At 51.6% G+C, this 17,895-nt stretch overlaps 1 protein-coding gene across 13 annotated transcripts in view; it reads right to left on the minus strand.

The window, feature by feature from the left end:
* Positions 1–17,895, minus strand: part of CACNA1A (calcium voltage-gated channel subunit alpha1 A) — a 286,036-nt gene that overhangs the window by 20,901 nt on the left and 247,240 nt on the right. For 12 of the 13 annotated variants that reach the window (XR_012498085.1, XM_074338067.1, XM_074338065.1 and 9 more), the window contains 7 exons: positions 17,399–17,563; positions 15,071–15,181; positions 10,981–11,064; positions 3,382–3,498; positions 3,166–3,231; positions 2,875–2,990; positions 1,278–1,428 (listed from right to left, as the gene is read on the minus strand). Coding sequence is in view for 12 of the 13 variants with exons in the window: in XM_074338067.1 (XP_074194168.1) it covers positions 1,278–1,428; positions 2,875–2,990; positions 3,166–3,231; positions 3,382–3,498; positions 10,981–11,064; positions 15,071–15,181; positions 17,399–17,563 (810 nt within the window). In the remaining variant the exon portion in view is untranslated. The remainder of the gene's footprint in view (positions 1–1,277; positions 1,429–2,874; positions 2,991–3,165; positions 3,232–3,381; positions 3,499–10,980; positions 11,065–15,070; positions 15,182–17,398; positions 17,564–17,895) is intronic. The other variant, XM_074338066.1, reaches the window with a different exon arrangement.

Genomic DNA, 17,895 nt, shown 5'->3' on the forward strand with positions numbered 1-17,895 from the left:
CTTTCAATCCTGTGCAGCTAATCCCTATATTTAATCTCCTCTGCTTAAAATACCCAGCAGTGTCTGTTCTTCAGACTGCTCCAGGGAGAGCAGAGAACAAAAATGGTTTGCAGAAATGAGGCCCCAGACAGAATGAGAGAGAGAGAAAGCAGGATGGAGCAGGCAGCTGCTGTAATTCCCTATCTATCTAACTCTACCTATTTTTTTGTTTGTTTGTTTACCTATTCGTCCTTTTTTCCCCCTGGTTCTTGGTTTCAATCTTTTGCAGTGTTTCTTATCCTTGGGTTCTATGAGATTCCTCCTTCTAGCAAATTTATCTTTTACTAGTGAAAACCCATTTAATACCTTTCAAAGTCCCAAGCTCCCTGAGAATTTTTTTTTTTTTGGTATTTCCAGGACTTTATTGGGGAACAGTGTGTTTTTCCCAGGACCCATGAGCTCCAAGTCAAGCTGTTGTCCTTTTGTCCTTTCAATGTTAGTTGTGGAGGGCGCAGCTCAACTACAGGTCCAGTTGCCATTGTTCAATCTTAGTTGTAGGGGGAGCAACCCACCATCCCTTGGGGGAGTCGAACCGGCAACCTTGTGGTTAAGAGCATGAGCTCCAACCAACTGAGCCATCTGGCCGCCCAGGAGCTCAGTGGCAGCTCATTGTCTTCATTCTAGTTGTGGAGGGCGCAGCCCACTGGCCCATGTGGGAATCGAACTGGCAACCCTGTTGTTCAGAGCTCACGCTCTAATCAACTGAGCCACCCGTCCGCCAGCCCCGAGCATGTTTATGTGGCTGACTTTTTCCTGCCTCCTGGTTGTACAGAGGAAGGTATCCAGCTCTCAGAGAGCAGGTGGGAGTCTCCCACAGTTCAACTAAACGGTCCTGGGACCAACTCTCAGCTCTACTGGGTTTTCCCTTAGGATACCCAGTGGTTCGCAAATGGGGTAGATTCTGCCCCTCATCCCCAAGGGACATCTGACAATGTCTGGAGACATGTTTGGTTATCACAACTGGGAGGGCAGTGGGGCATGTGCTATTGGCATGTAGTGGATTGAGCCCAGAAATGCTGTTAAACACTCTGCCATGCACAGAACGGCCCCCACCAAAGAGAATGACTCAGCCCCAAATGTCAAGAGTGCTGAGGATGAGAAACCCTGGTTTGTCTGATCCTAGCTGTCTCAGAGAAGCTTGGAGGGAGCAAGTCTGCAACATAGCCACATTCTAGAGAAACCCATACCCAAGAGGAGCCAGTTCTAGGCAGCCCACCCCCACATGTCCACCGACTCACCAAAAACGAGCAGAGGAAGATGAAGGAAACGAAGTAAAAATAAGCAAACTCATTGCCACACTCAGGAGTCAGGATGCCCGAGTTCTTATCACATGGCTTCCCGCTGAGACAGGAAAGCATGATGTTGTGCCAAGCCTCCCCTGTGGCACTCCTGAGGACAGAGAGGGGCATCAGGGACCTGGGCAGCCAGCCCTGGACACCAACGCCTCCCAGGGAGGCAGAGCATTGAAGGTAAGCACTTGGGCTCTGGAACTGGACCAGCATGGGTTGAGTCCCAGGTAAGTCACCTCTTTCCTTTGGGAGCTCTGTGAGGGGATTCTCATCCTTGGCTGTGCATTAAAGCGAGGGGCGGGGGAGGCTATTTTGAAAATGCTGATGCTAATACCTCACTCCCACAGACTTGGATTCAATTGGTTTGGGGTGGGGCCTGAGGACATAGGTGTGTTTAAATGACTTCCTCCCTTTCAGGTGACTGTAATCTTTTACTACTTTCTCCCTAGGTAACTGCTCCAAGCACACTGGGCTCCTTCCTGCCCTCCAACATGCCTGCCACCCTTCTGCCTCAGGGCCTTTGCACTTGCTGTACCCTCTGCCTGGACTGCCCTTCACCAGATATCCACTTGGCTCCCTCCCTTGCCTATTTCTCTCAAATATCACCCCCTTCCAGGGAGGCATGACCTCCCAGCCCTCCATTCCTTTTTTGTTGTTGCTAAATAAGAAAGAAACAAAAAACAAAAAACCAAACTTGTGCCAAAATACACATAAAATTGATTGTTTTAAGCATTATAAGCATCTAATTTAATGACATTAAAGCACATTCACAATAATGAGTCACCATCATCACCATAATCCACCTCCAGAACCGTTTATCATCCCAAATTGAAAATTTGTCCCCATTAAGCACTAACTCCCCATTCTCCTCTCCCCAGCCCCTGGCAATCTCTATTCCACTTTTATTCCTCTATGAGTTTGCCCGTTGTAGGTACCTCATGTAAGTACAATCATACATTATTTGTTCTTTTGTGCCTTCATTTCCCTCTTAATCTTGAATTTTACCTCTTTCTAGTATCCTCTATAATTTGATTACTGAGTGTCTTCCCCACAGGAATATAGCTTCCTGAGGGCAGAGAGTGTTTTCTCTTTCTGCTTTGTTCCCACTACCTAGAGCAGTGCCTGGCACACAGTAGGTGCTCAAAAACCTCCCACAAATGAACAAAGGAACTCTAACATGCAGCCAGGATTAAGAATCAAGCCGCAGAGTTTATGTGCCTGTTTCGTTTGTAAGATGTGGTTGCCAAGAATCCCCACCTAACGGGATGGTCAGGAGGGTTCAAGGAGACAATGCCTGAAAACGCCTCCCAGGTTTGAGTCCCAGGACCTTCAGCAACTGCCCTGCGAGGGTCCGTGGATTCCTATCCCAAACCTCAGGGGAACAGAAGGCAGAGGGCACCTCCCGACACCCCCCCCCCCCCTCACGTACAGGAAAAGAACATGCCCTCACGGAAGAGAAGAAAAGGACATGCCCCCACTAAAACTGAAGGTTGAGGACACGCCTCCCCATCGTAAGGAAAAATTGAGAGCACAAACCCCCTCTCACCGGAAGAGGAGCATGAGGGCCTGGAAGAAGGTCCGGAAGTTATTGTGCTCAGTAATTTGGAACTCATCTTCATCACTGTCCTCATCCTCCACGTCGATGCCAATATTGCCAAACACCTAGGGAATGGGAGGGTGATGACCAGGGGTGGCCATGCCCCTAAGTGGCTCCAGGGAAACCCCACTCAACCCCCATGGCTGTCTCTCTGAACTGGGCTCGCCAGAGCCACCTCTGCCTAAGAGCAGTGGCCCCTCTCTGGGAACCTCTGAGAACATCAGGGGGACTGGCACTCACCTGCATCCCGATGATGGCGTAGATGAAGAAAAGCATGGCAATCAGCAGACAGACGTAGGGTAGAGCCTGGTGGGAAGGAAGTTAGACAAGCGCCCTGCAGATCGATTCTCAGCAAGGAGCATTGACAGCCCGCATTCTAGATTCAGCTAGAGTCGGGGGGCGGGGGGTGCCTGCTTTTCTTCTAGCCCTGGGCTGGAGGCAGGGGCAGTGGCTCACCTTGAACGACTGCACAAAGGTCCAGAGAAGAATTCGAATGGTGTAACCCTGACGGAGGAGTTTGATGAGCCGGGCCGCGCGGAAGAGGCGGAGGAAGCTGAGGTTGATGAAGTTATTCTGGGGAAATGGAGAAAGAGGGTGACCATTCACCCACTCCCAGGGGCTCAGAGCTGTCACCACTCACAGAGGCCCCTACATGAAGCCAACCAACAGGAAAAAGCAAGCCAGACCCCAAATAAGGAGGGAGAGGAGAGAAAGCACTATTAATGCAATGGTGTCGAGGAAAAAACTTGAAAAAAGAACCAAGTGGGGGAATGGGGGGGGGGAGAAGGTGGGAAGGAGGAAAAGGCATCAACTCAAAAAGCATAAGCCCTCCCTGCCAGCCCCACCCACAATGGGGAAAAGGAAAGAAAAAGGAAGAGAAGGGAACGGGGTGGGGGTGGGGAAGAAATAACAAAAAAACAAGGAAAAGAAAATATATCCGAATCATCCAATCAGGAAAAAAATCGAGATGGTTTTTGTTTCTCCCAACAACCAAATGCACTGAGACGATAGGACACAAGCAGGTCAAGTTGCCGAATCCATCACACGTGTACGATGCACAAACACCAGGGCGGGTGGGGAGAGCCAGCACGCTCAGGCCTGGTGGACATGTGCGGGTTCCGAGGGCATGTTACACTCCAGGCCAGAAATGCATCTGTCATGGGACTCACCGGGCACCCTGCCCTGCCCTGCCGAGCTGCCCACCCGCTCCTGCCCGCCCTGACCTCACCCCACGGCCAAGAGGACTTGAGCCAATTGGAGAAGTGGAAGAGCATCTTTTCTTACCCCCTTGGCGAGCGGGCATGGGGAGGATGGGAGGGAGCTGGGGCTGTTCGGCTGTAGGGCGAGTCCTCGCTGCCCGCTGAGTCGGAGAAGATGCATTTGGGGCCCTTTTCCCCCCTCTCAGGGATGGCTTCTCAGCTTCTGGGGCTGGGTGGAGTAGCACGGGACCAGGCCTGCGGGAAGCAGGAAGTACGCAGCGCCCGTGGGTGGGTGAGCTCACCATCAGCCCAGGCCCACTGAGGGGCTGGTGCTGGGGGCGGGGAGGTGGGGCCATCCCTACCCCCAGGACCTCCCTGGGTGGCCCCTTCCTCAGCTCAAAGATCCCCTGTCTAGTCACTGCCTCTACCTCCTCCCGCCCAAGCCAGAACCCTGGGGCCAGACAGCAGGGGAGTGGGGGAGGCAGCCAGCCGGAGATGGTGGACCCAGGCTGTGGTCATTATTTGACTGTTCCAGGACTTGCCTGCTGGGGCCTCAGGAGGTGCTGGTGGGAGATAAGCTGCTAGAAGTCATAAATGGACCAAATCTGGTTGATGAAGCTATTTTATTGAGCAAGATAAATTTTTTTTTTTTTTTTTTTTTAGGAGGGCGCAGCTCACAGTGGCCCATGCGGGGATTGAACTGGCAACCTCGGTGTTATCAGCACCACGCTCTGACCAACTGAACTAACTGGCAACCCCGAGAATTTTTAAAAATTAAAAAAGTTGCCAGTGTTTAAAAAAAATCACATTTTTGCCCCCAAATCTGGCTTTCTGGCAACCCTGGACCTATTTCTGTCCTGGAAAGTTAGTTGGGGCTCAGATGCAGCTGCTTCCCTTAAAGCAGGCCATGTGTCCTCCAGCTTGCCAAGGTCCCCATGTTCTAGAAATGGCACCTGCTTTCCTAGCTTATGGCGTGAGCTTGGACCCCAGAGGCATTTGAGTTTGAGAACACAGCCTCAGGCGGACATGGAAACCCCTGTTGCTCAATTACCCAGTGGGTTGGAGGCAGAGGCCTTCACAGGACTCTGCTCTTTGGGACTTGGAGGAACCCTAAACACACCCACCCCTCACCCCCAAATGGTACCGGGGTGACCATACAGGCTGCCCTGACACTCTTAGCACCCCTTTAGGTCTCAAAAGTTTGGACAATGAATTATCTGGGCATCTTACTTGCTGGTTCCTGATGGCTTCCCAGCTATCAGATCTGTATCTTCTGCTAGCTCTGGCCTGGGAGCTGAGAGGCCGCGATGGGGGTTCAAGGGATTTCTGGGGCTGGCAAAATGCCTCTGGGTTTTCTGCTGAAGTCTAGGATACTTCCTGGGACACATCAGTTGGCCCTTAAGTCTCTAGGATGGGGGAGGGGGCTGGGAGAGCCTACCCTGACCCCGTTGGGCCTAATTGTTGTGACCATGTCCTAAGCGCCTTAAATAAGGCCCCACACCCAGTTGGGCTAAGAGAGAGTTACACTGTGTGCCCCACTGATCTGACTCCCAGCCCTGCCTGGCCACCCATCTCCATCTGGGGATGGGTCTGATGGCCCAGGTGTCCTCAGGCCCTCCCATCCATCCCAGAGTACAAGCCATCCCTTCCTGGGGTGGGACATAACATGTGGACATGGCTCAGCATGCAGAGGCAGGCGGGCCCTGGAAGCAGCCTCAGGGGTTCAGGGAGGAGCGGGGGGAGCCTGCCACCATGCGGGAGAAGCAAGGGTTTCGCAGGGAGATACGTGCAGACAGCATGCTGCCCTTCTTGGAGCCAAGGGAGAGGAGAGACACAAGGGAGGTAGGGGGTAGAGATAAGAGAGGTCTGGGTGATGGGGGAGGGGAGGTGCTAGTCTGCTCTCTTCCTGGGTCTGCATCAACTCCTTCTAGTGCTCAAGGAACTTCCGGTGAGTTCCCTTGTCCTAGCTTCCATCTTTCCGTCCACAGCCTGCAAGGAGCAGCTGTTCTTTCCTTCAACCCTGCCTTGTGTATCCTGGTCCTGGACATGGGAACTATACACCCAAGCTCTGGAAACATCCTGCCACCTCCATCCCAGACCTGGCCTCTGAGCTCCAGACCTCACAACCACCTGCCTGCTTGACTTTATCCGTGTTCTTAGAGGCCCCTCAAACCTGCCAGGCCCACCCCCCATGCTCTTCCCCCAATCTGGCCCTCGCATGGTATTCCCTAACCTCCACCTCCCCATTCCAGCCAGACTCAAGTCCCTACCCCAGACCCAACCCATTACTGGGTCCTGGAAAGGGGCCTGCTCAGATGGCCAGTTCTTTGCTGGCTTCCTCTGTTCTCTGCCTCCTGCACGTCCCTCGCTGGGATTCCTGGTGCCCACCTCCAGCCCAGGCCCCTGCCAAACTGCTCTGGGTTCTGCAGCCACAGTGATCCCGTCTAATCTCACTTCTGAACATGCTTCCCCTGCTCCAAATCTTCCCAGGCTCCCACAACAAGGCCCCCAGAAGGCCTGTCCCCTTCTGCCCTCTTTATTTCTTATGAGTCAGCCTTCCTTTTCTTTATTTCAGCCACACCCCCTTACTTGCAGACTCTGACCCCTGCAAACTCCATCCTGCCACTGGGCCTTTGCACGTGCTGTCCTGGGCTTCGAATGCTCCTTTCCCCTTCTCCACCTTAACACTGCTCATCCTTCACCTTGCAGCACAGTTACAATTCCAAGTGAATTTGAGGGTTATTTGAACAATGCCTGCCTCTCCCACCTGAATGTGGGCCTTGAGGTGTTAGTGGGAGATAAGGTACTAGAAGTCACAAATGCACCAAATCTGGTCGACTGTAGGTGAGGGGGGCAGTGGTGGTGTCTTCCTCTGCCCACCCCTCCATCTGTGGCACCAAATTGGGGCTCATTAAACGTTTGGTGGATGAGTGCATGTGTACCACTAGCAGGTAAAGGATCCAGGTGCAAATGTGCCATTAGGGGTCCTTCAAAGGGGCTCAGGGGTGAGAGGCAAGTGGGATTTAACATGGGGGGTGTGCACAAATGTGCAAGGAGCTGAGTAAGTGAGGAGAGAGAAAGATGGAGACAGTGTGTGCTGGGGTGGGCGTATGGGCGTGGCTGAATGTAAGAGAGGAGAGGGCAGGTATGTGCAGCGACTGTGTGTGTGTGTGTGTGTGTGTGTGTGTGTGTGTGTGGCACATGTTGTGTGCAGATCAGGACTTCAGGAGAAGGCCTCAGTTGGCTGGCCCCCTGGAAGCAGCCAGACCCCAGCCTTAGCTGTTCTGAGTCCCCCTTGTCTGAGGGTCTTTGCTTGCATGCTGCCCGTCCCTCAGACTTTCTCCATCAGACCTGGAGATTTCCATCTCCGGTGGTTAAGCCCAAAGAGCTCGAGGGCTTGGAATGGTGAGGGATGGGAGGAGCTTTCCTGGGGCCCAGGCTTCATGGAACTCAACAAGGGACAGGAGAGACTGGAGGGTGGCTGAGGGCTCTGAGTGTCACATGTGTGTAAGCAATGGGGTAGGAGACCTGGCCTGCCGACTCGTCCCGGCAAACCCATCCTTTTCTCTGCAAAAGATGCAAACCAAGCCAAACAGAAAAGCCCAATTCAGAACCCAGTAAAAATAACGAAAGAGAAGGAGAGTGGGGAGAGAAAGAGGGAGAGACTGAGACTCTGCAGGGACCAAGAAGGACGGGGTAGGGTGGGTCAGAGAGACAGACAGACTGGGGTAGGGGGTGTGTCAGGCATTCCTAGTCAGAAAGCCCAGGGCGTGACGTGCAATGCTGATGCGAGAAGATGCGTTCACAGTTAATGTAAGGCATTTAGACTTCAGAAAGAAGTAAGACCAACCGGATTCTAGATGCAGATGTTGAAGATGGAGGGGGAGCGGGCGGGCAGGGGCAGTTGGGGAGGCGTGTTCAGCGTTTTTTAGGTTGATTTGTAACCAGTGCCAAAAAACCAATGGGTTTCGGTTCCCGGGCGGGGAGTGGGGGTGGTGGTGGTGGGTTGGGAGATAAGTCATTGGTGTATGAACACACAGACCACGTCATGGATGAACAAATGAATTTCATAGTGCATTTTGATTGGATGAGTTTTTCAGACGGCGTTGTGCCAATATACAGTTTAAAGAGCAGGCATGAAAAGAGACAAGACAAGAAACACAGTCATTATCCATCGCACGCAGGGCAAACCCACATCACCCGAGCCACTTGGGGGCAGCAGCTGAGGCCCAGTGGGTCTCACGCCCTCTTCCCCACCCCAAACCCTGGGGACCTGCCCTCCTGAGGATCTGGTTCCTTCTGCCTCAGACCTAGTGGGCTTACCTGGGAGGCAGAAAGGGGTGGCTGGGGCTCCTTGTCCGGCAGGGCAGGCCAGGCCTCCCCCCACTCCAGGTTGGGAATTTATCATCCTTAAGAGGGTCCAAACACCCACCCTCTATCTTTTCCTCCAAATGATTCTAATTCAGAGCCGGGGGGCTGGCTAGCAAACTACCATCCCAGTACATTCCTGGTAATAATAGCAATAATAACAACCACCATTTGTGAACTATTTATTTCCTGGTAGGTTCTGTGCTAAGCACTTCACATTGATTGCTCTTTCTTGTTAAAAGTTGCCATCTCCCTCCCTAGACTGTCAGCCCTATGAGGGCAGGCATTCTTGTATATTTTGATTTGTTCATTACTCTGTCTCCAGCACTAATAACAATGCCTGGCACATAGCAGGTGTTCAATGCATGCCTACTGAATGCATGAATGAATGTGAGGCTTCCAAGTATCCGATGGGGTTGGTTATGAAGATTATCTCCATATACAGGATGAGAAGATGTAACACCATGGTCCAAGGTCAAACAGCTTGTAGGGAGGGCTGTTTGACTATTGCAAGAGTCCTGATGTCCCTGAATTGGACCCTGTGCCCCATCTTCCTGTCCTTTCTTGCCTTGCAGCCAGAACAGGCTGTTGGGGTCCAGCTCTGTGGATCTCTTACTGGCAACTGGAGGCTTCAACCAACTTCTTCCACCTGCCCTAATGGGGTGGTGGTCCATTCCTTCCAACCTCTTGACTCAGAGGGACATTGGTTTAAGGCTGTCTTGAGCTCAGCTGGATATTTTGACAGCCAGCTGGAACTGTCCTCTTACAAACTTGGGACAAAGATGAGGTCTAGGCTCTCTGCCAGGGGACAGTGGCCAGGTGGGGGCACCTAACAGGGACAACCCCCATGTGCACATGACCCTCTAGAGGAAAGTGCCAGGGAGGGGATAGGTGGACGAGGGGACTTCTGGCTCACTGGAGCTGAAGGCAAACAGGTGTGGCAAGCATACCACTTGGGGGAGGGTGTTGGGGGGGTGCATTGGAGAATGGCCCCCTCTTCTGTGTAGCTCCCTAGCTCTGCCAGTCTTCCAGGATGGAAGAGTGGGCCAACTGATCCCTTTCTGCTGGGGGCTCAGATGGGGACACCCCAGGAGATACCAATGTGTCCTCAGGAGTCACCAAGCCTGGCTGCGAGACCTTAGGCAGGTCTTTCCACTTCCCTGAGCCTTAGTTTCCTCACCTGTGAAATGGGGCAACATCCTCTTTTTGGGTGCCACCCCACCCAAATCTATTCTCTGCTCTTCTCTGCCTGTTCTGAGCACCCCCCTGGATCCCTGGCCTTCTGGCTCCCTTCTGGCTGGGCTTGGCCAATGGGAGGTGCTGGCAGGGGAGAGAGAGCAGGAGGAGACAAAGGCTGGGGTATTTCTCCCATGAAGTCCTCTTCCTGCTTTGGCCCTTGTCTCTGTTAGGGGTTCTGTTCTTCTGTATCTATAGCTACCACCAGGCAGCCCCTCCCCAATCCAGCACAGGATCCCTCCCCACTTCCGCACCAGGGCAGGTTACAGCTCCCCATGGGGGCTGGGTGCTCGGTACCTTCCCTTCCCCTCTGAGTGGTCTTTGCTTTCTAATCCCTTCAGCTGAACCCTCTGAGGGAGTGCTTTTATATACTGAGTGCCCAACCTACACCATGAGCTAATCCATGTAAAATGCTTGGCACAGTGGCTGGTACACAGCGAGTACGCCATCCTCGTCAGTCATTATTACTTTTATTGCTGTTATTACGAGGTGGATACCTTGCCCCGGCTTTGGCTCTGACATGCTCTGCCCTTTTGTTCTCCCCTGTGGGGAGCTCCTACCCTACGCCCAATCATCCGAGGGTTCTGAAGCCTGGGCCTACTGGCCAATGGCCAAGGAGTGGGTCGTGGACAGGAGCTCTGGGGCCCCGAGTCTTCCAGACAAGCCAGAAGGACAATGTGGCCTGTGGGGCCACTGCAGACAGGTCCAGAGACCCCCGTGTTGGGAACCCCAGGGTTGAAAGAGAAGGGTGGATATCCTGGGGACCCTCCTAAGGTGCTGGGAATGGTGTCCCCTTGTTGGCCCAAGGGCCATGGCTCCCTCCTGCCCATTGTTGTTAAATACTACAATGAACCAGAAGATGGTTAGTTTCGGCAGAATGGACTTGAAGCTGGTTCCCCCTGGAACCCCAACACTGTGGAGTTTGGGGTGGGGCTCAGCCTTGGATCCTTCATGAGTCTCAGTTCTCTCAATGCTCTCAGCCATACGGTTTATTCATAAACCAACAGCCATGATGCAGGGCGTTTGCGCTACAGTTCTGGTTCTATGGCCATGGCTTTGGGCACCCCCGTCTTCCTGAAGCATTCTCCTGAGGGACCACCCTCACCCCTGGGGGCCCTGCTTTCTCCCTCTCTGCTAAAGGCCAAGCGCTGGCCCAAGCCAGATGTGGCTGTTGGGACGTGTTGCTTCTGGATGACACCCCTACCCCCTCCCAGCCAGGAGGTGCCCAGAGAGAAGCTAGCGGGAAGCTTACCCCGAACTCAGTCACGAGGATGTCGGTGATACTGCCCAGAACAGTCACAAAGTCGAAGATGTTCCAGGCATCGCGGAAATAATTCTAGAATGGGAATCCACAAGACAGAGATGCCAACACAGGGCTCCGTGCCCGGCCCCCATGGCTGGCCCGGGGCACAGCTGCTGATCAGCCCGAGTGCCCGGGACAGTCTCGGTCATTTCAGTAGCAAAATGCTGCTGGATGGGCTGTTCTGAGGGCCCCCTCCCTGGGACCCCAGGCCTGCTCTTGCCTCATCTGGCTGCAGAGGGGTCCTCCAGGTCTCTCTTCAGCTCTGCTGGGGAAAAGACCCTTGGAAGGAAGGATTATCACCCATTTTACATGAGGTGATAAGCTCAGAGAGTGAAGCCACTCACTGGCCTGGTAGGTGAGCAGCATGGAGGTGAAAGGCCAGGATTTGAACTCAGGCCCAGGTGAGTCCAGAATCTATGCTCAAGGCCCCACTGAATCAGGACTGAGGTCCTAGCACACCCTCGAAGAGAGCAGCCTCTGGGTTCACGTGGCAGCTCTGCTAATGTCCAGTTGTGCTGCTGTGGGCCAGTGACTTAACCTCTCTGGGCCTCCACTTCCTAATCTGGGGAAGGGGGACAGTAACAAGGGTGCAGAGCCCTTCTGGGCACATGCCAGGCGGCTCATCCTGGACCCTCCTAGTTAGATGGGGCCATGTCTCTAGTTCCAGCCAACGGGCTGTGAGCAGAGGCAATGTGAGTCACTTCCTGGCCAAAGCAGGACTCGTCAGAACTCTCTTAACCCTGGTAACCTGAAATGTTCGACATGAGCCTGGGTCCCTGAGTGACTACAAGCAGAGTCCTTTTGCTGAGTGTCAAAAAGACCTTTGTTGATCGAAGGGACTAAGATGTGGGAGTTATTTGTTACCACAGCTTAACTTGATCTGTCCTGACTGGCCAGGTGGTGGCTCAACTGGGACACACAGGTACAGCGCATTGTTGTTAAATACTACAATATTGCACACGGTTTGAGCCCACACTGAGCAGTACCCCTGCTTGGATCTAAGGGTCTGGCTCCAACAGACAGCTTCCCCGCTCAAGTCTCAGTGGGACCATTGTCCCAGTATCCTCACAAAACAGAAACCAGGTCAGGGCTCAGGCCCCATTTTGGGTGCTCAGCTCCTCCCCTGAGCATGTGACCCTGCGGCAGACCCTCTGTCTCACGGAGAAGGACCCAGACTTTGGAGCTCTACTTGCCAGGTTCAAATTCTTTCAGCTTGTATGAGTTAAACGTCCTTAGAGTTGGACTGTGTGGGCCTTGGCACCCTCTTCTGGAAGATCGGGGTGTAACAGCAATCAGATAATGAATGTGGTATACAGTAGGTGAGCAATAGATGGAAGCTGCTGTCTCACAATTGTCTAAAAGCAGTACTTTCGGTATTTTAGCAGGTGCTGCTGGGGCCCTGTCCATATCCCCTCATATTTTGACTGCACACCTTTGTTACTCTACCCAGGGGCTTTCTTGGACTGCATATTTACTGGGGAATTAACAGCTCCCCTGGGAGCAGCTCCTGACTATGGCTGATTGGCTTTAAAGGATAAATACCCCAGCTCCCACCCCTGTGGGTGGGATGATGAGGATGTATGTGCTCTCTGCTGCCGCCCGGAGGTCCCCAGCAGAACTGCGCCCAGTTGCCCACAGTGGGAAATGTTTCTTAGTGTACCTTGTACTGGCTACCTTCCTGCCCCTGCCTCCTTCCCCATCTTCCCTACAGTGTTTCCTGGGGTCACTTCTCAGATAAATTCCTCAGATAAATTCAATCCTTTTCTCAGGCTCTGCTTCTAGGGGAGCCCAAACGAAGACAACTTCCTAGGTGTCTGGTCACAGGCCACAAACCCCTGGACGAGAAGGCTCCCCTGAATGGCCTAAATTCCACGTGGGGAACTTGGAGCTTCATCAAAAACTGAAGGGGGAAGCTCTGTGCAGGTCCCTGCGGGATTCCCAGGGGCAGGGGAGATAAAGTTCCAGCCCCTGGTAGAAATCACTTCACCACCAGAAGATGCCCTGGGAATGAAAATTTGCCAACACGGTTGCATTGGGCAGGAACAAAGAGGCCAAGCACCTTGCTTTTGACCATACAGCTAGAAAGGGGCTGAGGCAAGAGTCGCACCCATGTATGGGTGCCAGAGCCCAAGCTCTTCCCCATATACATTCTATGACCTATCCTGGCAGCCTCCCCAGGACTGGAACGCTGAGTTGGTGCCACTGTCCTGGCTGCAGCATGCCTCCCCTGCCTGGCTGGTGCTCAGTGCAGGGCCTGACAGCCTGGGCTGTACCTTGGACTGCCCTGGGGGCATTCATTAAAAGTACAGTCAGGGGACCCTACCTGACCAAATGAATCAGAACCTCCAAGGAGGTCTGGGGCATGATTCAGTTTTAAGAAATCTCCCCAAGTACTTCTGATAGGTAGCAGAGCTGGGAGCCACTACTTTGGAGGAGAGAGTAATGAGCTTTGTTGTAACCCTTCCTAGCATTTGTTGAGCACTCACTGTATCCACACTTCACTCTCAGTCTCCAGACACACACTATTTGCGTTTAGTGTTTGCAAGAGCTCTTCTGAGAGAGAGGCAGAGGACGGACCCTTCTTATGATGGAGAGACAGGTGAGGTGACAGAGACTGGATGTGATCTGAATTGAAGTCTCTCTGATGCTAAAGCTGATGATCTTTACCACCTTGGAAAGCCAAGGTTAGAACCTAGGCTCCAACCCCCTGACTCCCTGGCTGAGACCCTGCAACGTAGGTCAGAGAAACAGGCTAGGTGGGTGATCAGAGGGAAGACACCCTGTTTCAAGTCTCACCTCAGCCATTCACTGGGGAACTTCTTGAAGTCACTCCAAGTCACAAGCCATTAAGCTCAGACCTTCACTTTTTTTTTTTTTTCATTTGGTACTATCTGGGAAGACCCTCTGAGAGTAAGCTTTGTAAATGCATAAAACAAAATGCAAGGATAATAAATAAAATGCATAAAATAAAATAAATAAAATTGCAAGGACACCTGTTAGATTGAAATATGATCAAAGTGTTCTTCTTTTTTAAGGAGGGCACAGCTCACAGTGGCGCATGTGGGGATGGAACCAGCAATCCTGGTGCTATCAGCACCCGCTCTAACCAACTGAGTTAACCGGCCACCCCCAAAGTATTTTTTTTTAAATGGTGATCAAATGATGAACACACTTCTTCAGGTACATATTAAATCAGTTCTAGCTGTAGGTTTAATAACCACCAGCATTTGGAAGCAACGATGAATGCAAAGTAAATTTTGAGAGGTATCTACAATGTCTATGACGGCACTAAGAAAATATCTGATTTTTATCGATGACACAGATCGTATTGGTAATATTGCAGAAGTTTTTTGTTTGCCTTCAAGATGGAAGGAAATGCTAAAGTCCAGTTAGCGCTTGGTGAAAAATAGACATGCAATTTTTTCACATCTAATTGTACAGAACCTTCCACCCCCCACAGATCTTTGGGGGTCAGTGGGCCTCAGGTTAAGACCATGTGCATTAGTGGAAGGTGACATCAAGTGAGTGGGTCATGAGCTGCATTAAAAAAAAAAAAAGGAAATGGAATAGAGTAGAATAGACAATCGCGTGCCGGGTACGCTTAAGGGTCAATACTGACTGTGAAAATTTCATTTGGTTGTCTATATGCATATCTGCGTGCTAGGCTCCACTTTAAAATGTATTTCTCACTGTGGGTTGTGGTTAGAACAGTTTGAATGTCATGGACTTGGCTTGTCTGGATCTCAGTTTCCTTATCTCTAAAACGGATGACAGTTACTCCCACCCATTGGGTCATTTTGAGGAACGAGTGAATAAATACATGCCTTGCACACAGTAACCGTTAATACGTGCCGGGTATCATTGGTGTTACTTAGCAAGCACAAACCTAAGTAGAGTCTGTGGGTGTTGGAGGGATGCTCAAGCCACCACTGAGGTTGGGGGGCTTGGGGGCAGGTTGGGAGAAGACCACCACCCAACACCCAGTACTTCTCTGCGCTTCCTCTCAACCCACAGCTCTCGCCCCTAAGGCTGTACTTACCAGAATCCCAAAAGCCATGACTTTCAGCAGACATTCCAGAGAGAAGAGGGAGGTGAAGACGATGTTGAATACCCTCAGAGCATTTTCATAAGCAAGTGAGGCCCCATAGAACTAGAGTAGGAAGGAGGAAGGGGGGTGGTGTCAGTAAATGGCAGGGACGGAGGAGGTGGCTTTGTGGCTGTCCTATTCCGGAGCAGGCAGGACTCACACTTGCTGTCCCTGTTGACTCCTAGGGAGCCGACCCGGGCTCCCGGCAAGCTCTTTACATCAAAACAAAAACTCCTTTCTTGAATCCTGTCTGAGCATCTCAGATCCTGGACAGCGTGGCTGGATGGGGCTCGTGGGGCTGGCTACAGCATCCTCTCTGCAGCACTTCCGTTGGGTTTCCAGACCTCTTTCTTTTCATTTCTACTTGTTTACTCCCAGGAGGCCACTCCCCAGACCAAGATTTACAATATTTCCAGCAACTCAAAGACTTTCCTTCCACCTCTTCCCAGTCCATCGCCTGCCACTATGCTGACTCATTATAAAATATTCTTGCCCAAACTATTTTACCAGACTCAAACCTTTAACCTCACTACCAGGTCAGAGGAAATAGGGCAGATGGAGGAAGAAGTTACAGGACCCCAAGGAAACCAATGTACCCGGAGCTGAAACTGTTTTCCTTCAGCTCGTCTGGTTTCCTCCAAAAGTCAAGAGTGTGAAAAAAGAAAAAAAGGTATGGATGGGGAGGACAGAGATTTAAAAGACAAAAACTGGAGGCCATGTGTAACCATCTAGATCTTGGCTCAGAAAACAATGTACTGTAAAAGATATTTTGGAGACAATTCAATATGGATCTTAGAGAATTATTATTCATCTTGACAAGCATAAAAATATGTAGGAAAATGTTCTTCTTTTTAAGAAATGCATATGGAAAAATTTAAGGGTGAACTAGTGTGGTGTCTATCATTTAAAATACTTTAAAAAACGTAGATGAAGTGTCCACAACAGGCAAATTCATAGAGACAGGAAGCAGATTGGTGGTTTCCAGGGGCTGGGGGAAGGGGGATGGGGAGTGACTGCTCATGGAGGCAGAACTTCCTTTTGGGGTGATGGAAATGTTTTGGTAGACAGAGGTGATGGCTGTACAACATGGTGAATGTACTAAATGCCACTGAATTGTACACTTGGAAATGGTATATTTTATGTTATGTGAATTTTACCTCGATAAAAAATATGAGAAAAAAGATAGACGAAGGTAATGTTGCAAAATGTTTCAGATGGGTAACTGGGTGATGGCGATTGGGTATTCATGAGAGCCTGAATACTCAGGGTGTGGTCCAGGGATGCTGGTTGGACATGCAGAGTCCCAGGCCCGCCCTGGACCTGCTGAACCAGCATCTGAATTTAACAAGATGCCCAGATAGTCCGTGAGCACCTTACAGTGTGAGAAGCACAGCACTCTACTATCTGTCTTTCTTCTGTTTGTTTGAAATTGTTCAGCATCATAAGGAAAAGATAAAAGAATTTGCTTATGAGAAGAGTTTTTGAGCAAAAATAGGCACTGCTTTTTTGCCAATTCAAAAATTTGTAGCTAAATTTATTGAGTGCTTTTGAAGTGTCGAGAAACGTGCTAATGTCTGCATGAACTTTCTCATTCAATCCTCTTCCCCACCCGGGCTGTGGAAGGTGCTATTATTAACATTCCCACTTTATTGACAGGGAAACTGAGGCCCTGAAAAGTCATGGGTCACTGTGCAAGGTGAAACAATGAGTTAAATGGCAGAGCTGGACTTGCATCCAGGCTTTTGGTCTCCAAAGCACAGGGTGAAAGAAAGGTTGTGACTTTTCACTCTCAAGAGGTTCTGTCACCCTGAGGGTGTTAAGGTCCTTACCTGCCCCTTCTTCCTCATTTCACTCATCAAACATTTATCAAGGGCTTCGTTTCCTCTGAGCCAGGTCCTTGCCAAACCCCAGGAATTCAGGGGTGACTAAGACTTGTCTGGCTCAGAGCTCACAGGCTGGTGGGGGAGGCTGTCGGGCAACCCACACTGTTACTAGGGCATGGGAGGTAGGATGCTTGCAAAGATGGGCACCTGGTACAGTCCTGGGAGATCAGGGAAGGCTTCCTGGAGGAAGAGCTGTGCAGGTGCTGCTGGAAGGAGCTGGCCAGGCAGAGTGGTGGGAATTGTGTGTCAGGCAGGGGGAACAGCTGGAGCAAAAGCTGGGTGGTGACATAGTGTGGTCTGTCCGGGAAGACTCCCAGCAGATGGTTCCATTTTGCTGGGGGAAGGCAGTTGTGAGGGGCAGGGACGCGGCAGGGGTGCAGCAGGGCTGGGGGCTCACCTTCATCATGAGCACAATGGTATTGAGCGCGATCATGGCCATGATGGTGTACTCGAAAGGCGGCGACACCACGAACTGCCACATGCGGTATTGGAAGCTCTGCTTGTTCTGGGGCATGTGTCGGGTCAGAGGTTTGGCGCTGATGGCGAAGTCGATGCAGGCCCTCTGCGGGAGACAGGCCAGTGGTGTGAGGGCCAGAGGAGGACAGCGCCGGATAGCGAGCACCCTCCCTCTAGCTCGGCACATCTGTTTGCATTTCTGCTTCTCCTTCCCCCAGCCGGGATTCCTGGACTTTCCTCACCAGGATGGAGTTCTTCTCCCAACAGCTATGGCTCCTTGAGAAGTCATCGTCTGCCAGCACTTGCGCTGACATGTCTCCCATTATCTCATGGAATCCCCTTAGCAAACATGGGAAGTGGATACTATCAACAGCTCCACTTTGCAGATGAGAAAAAGAGGCTCAGAGAAGTTAAGCCACTTATCTGAGGTGGCCAAGT

This window comes from Rhinolophus sinicus, linkage group LG07 (genome assembly GCF_036562045.2).
Source record: "Rhinolophus sinicus isolate RSC01 linkage group LG07, ASM3656204v1, whole genome shotgun sequence".
Classification (NCBI taxonomy): domain Eukaryota; kingdom Metazoa; phylum Chordata; class Mammalia; order Chiroptera; family Rhinolophidae; genus Rhinolophus; species Rhinolophus sinicus.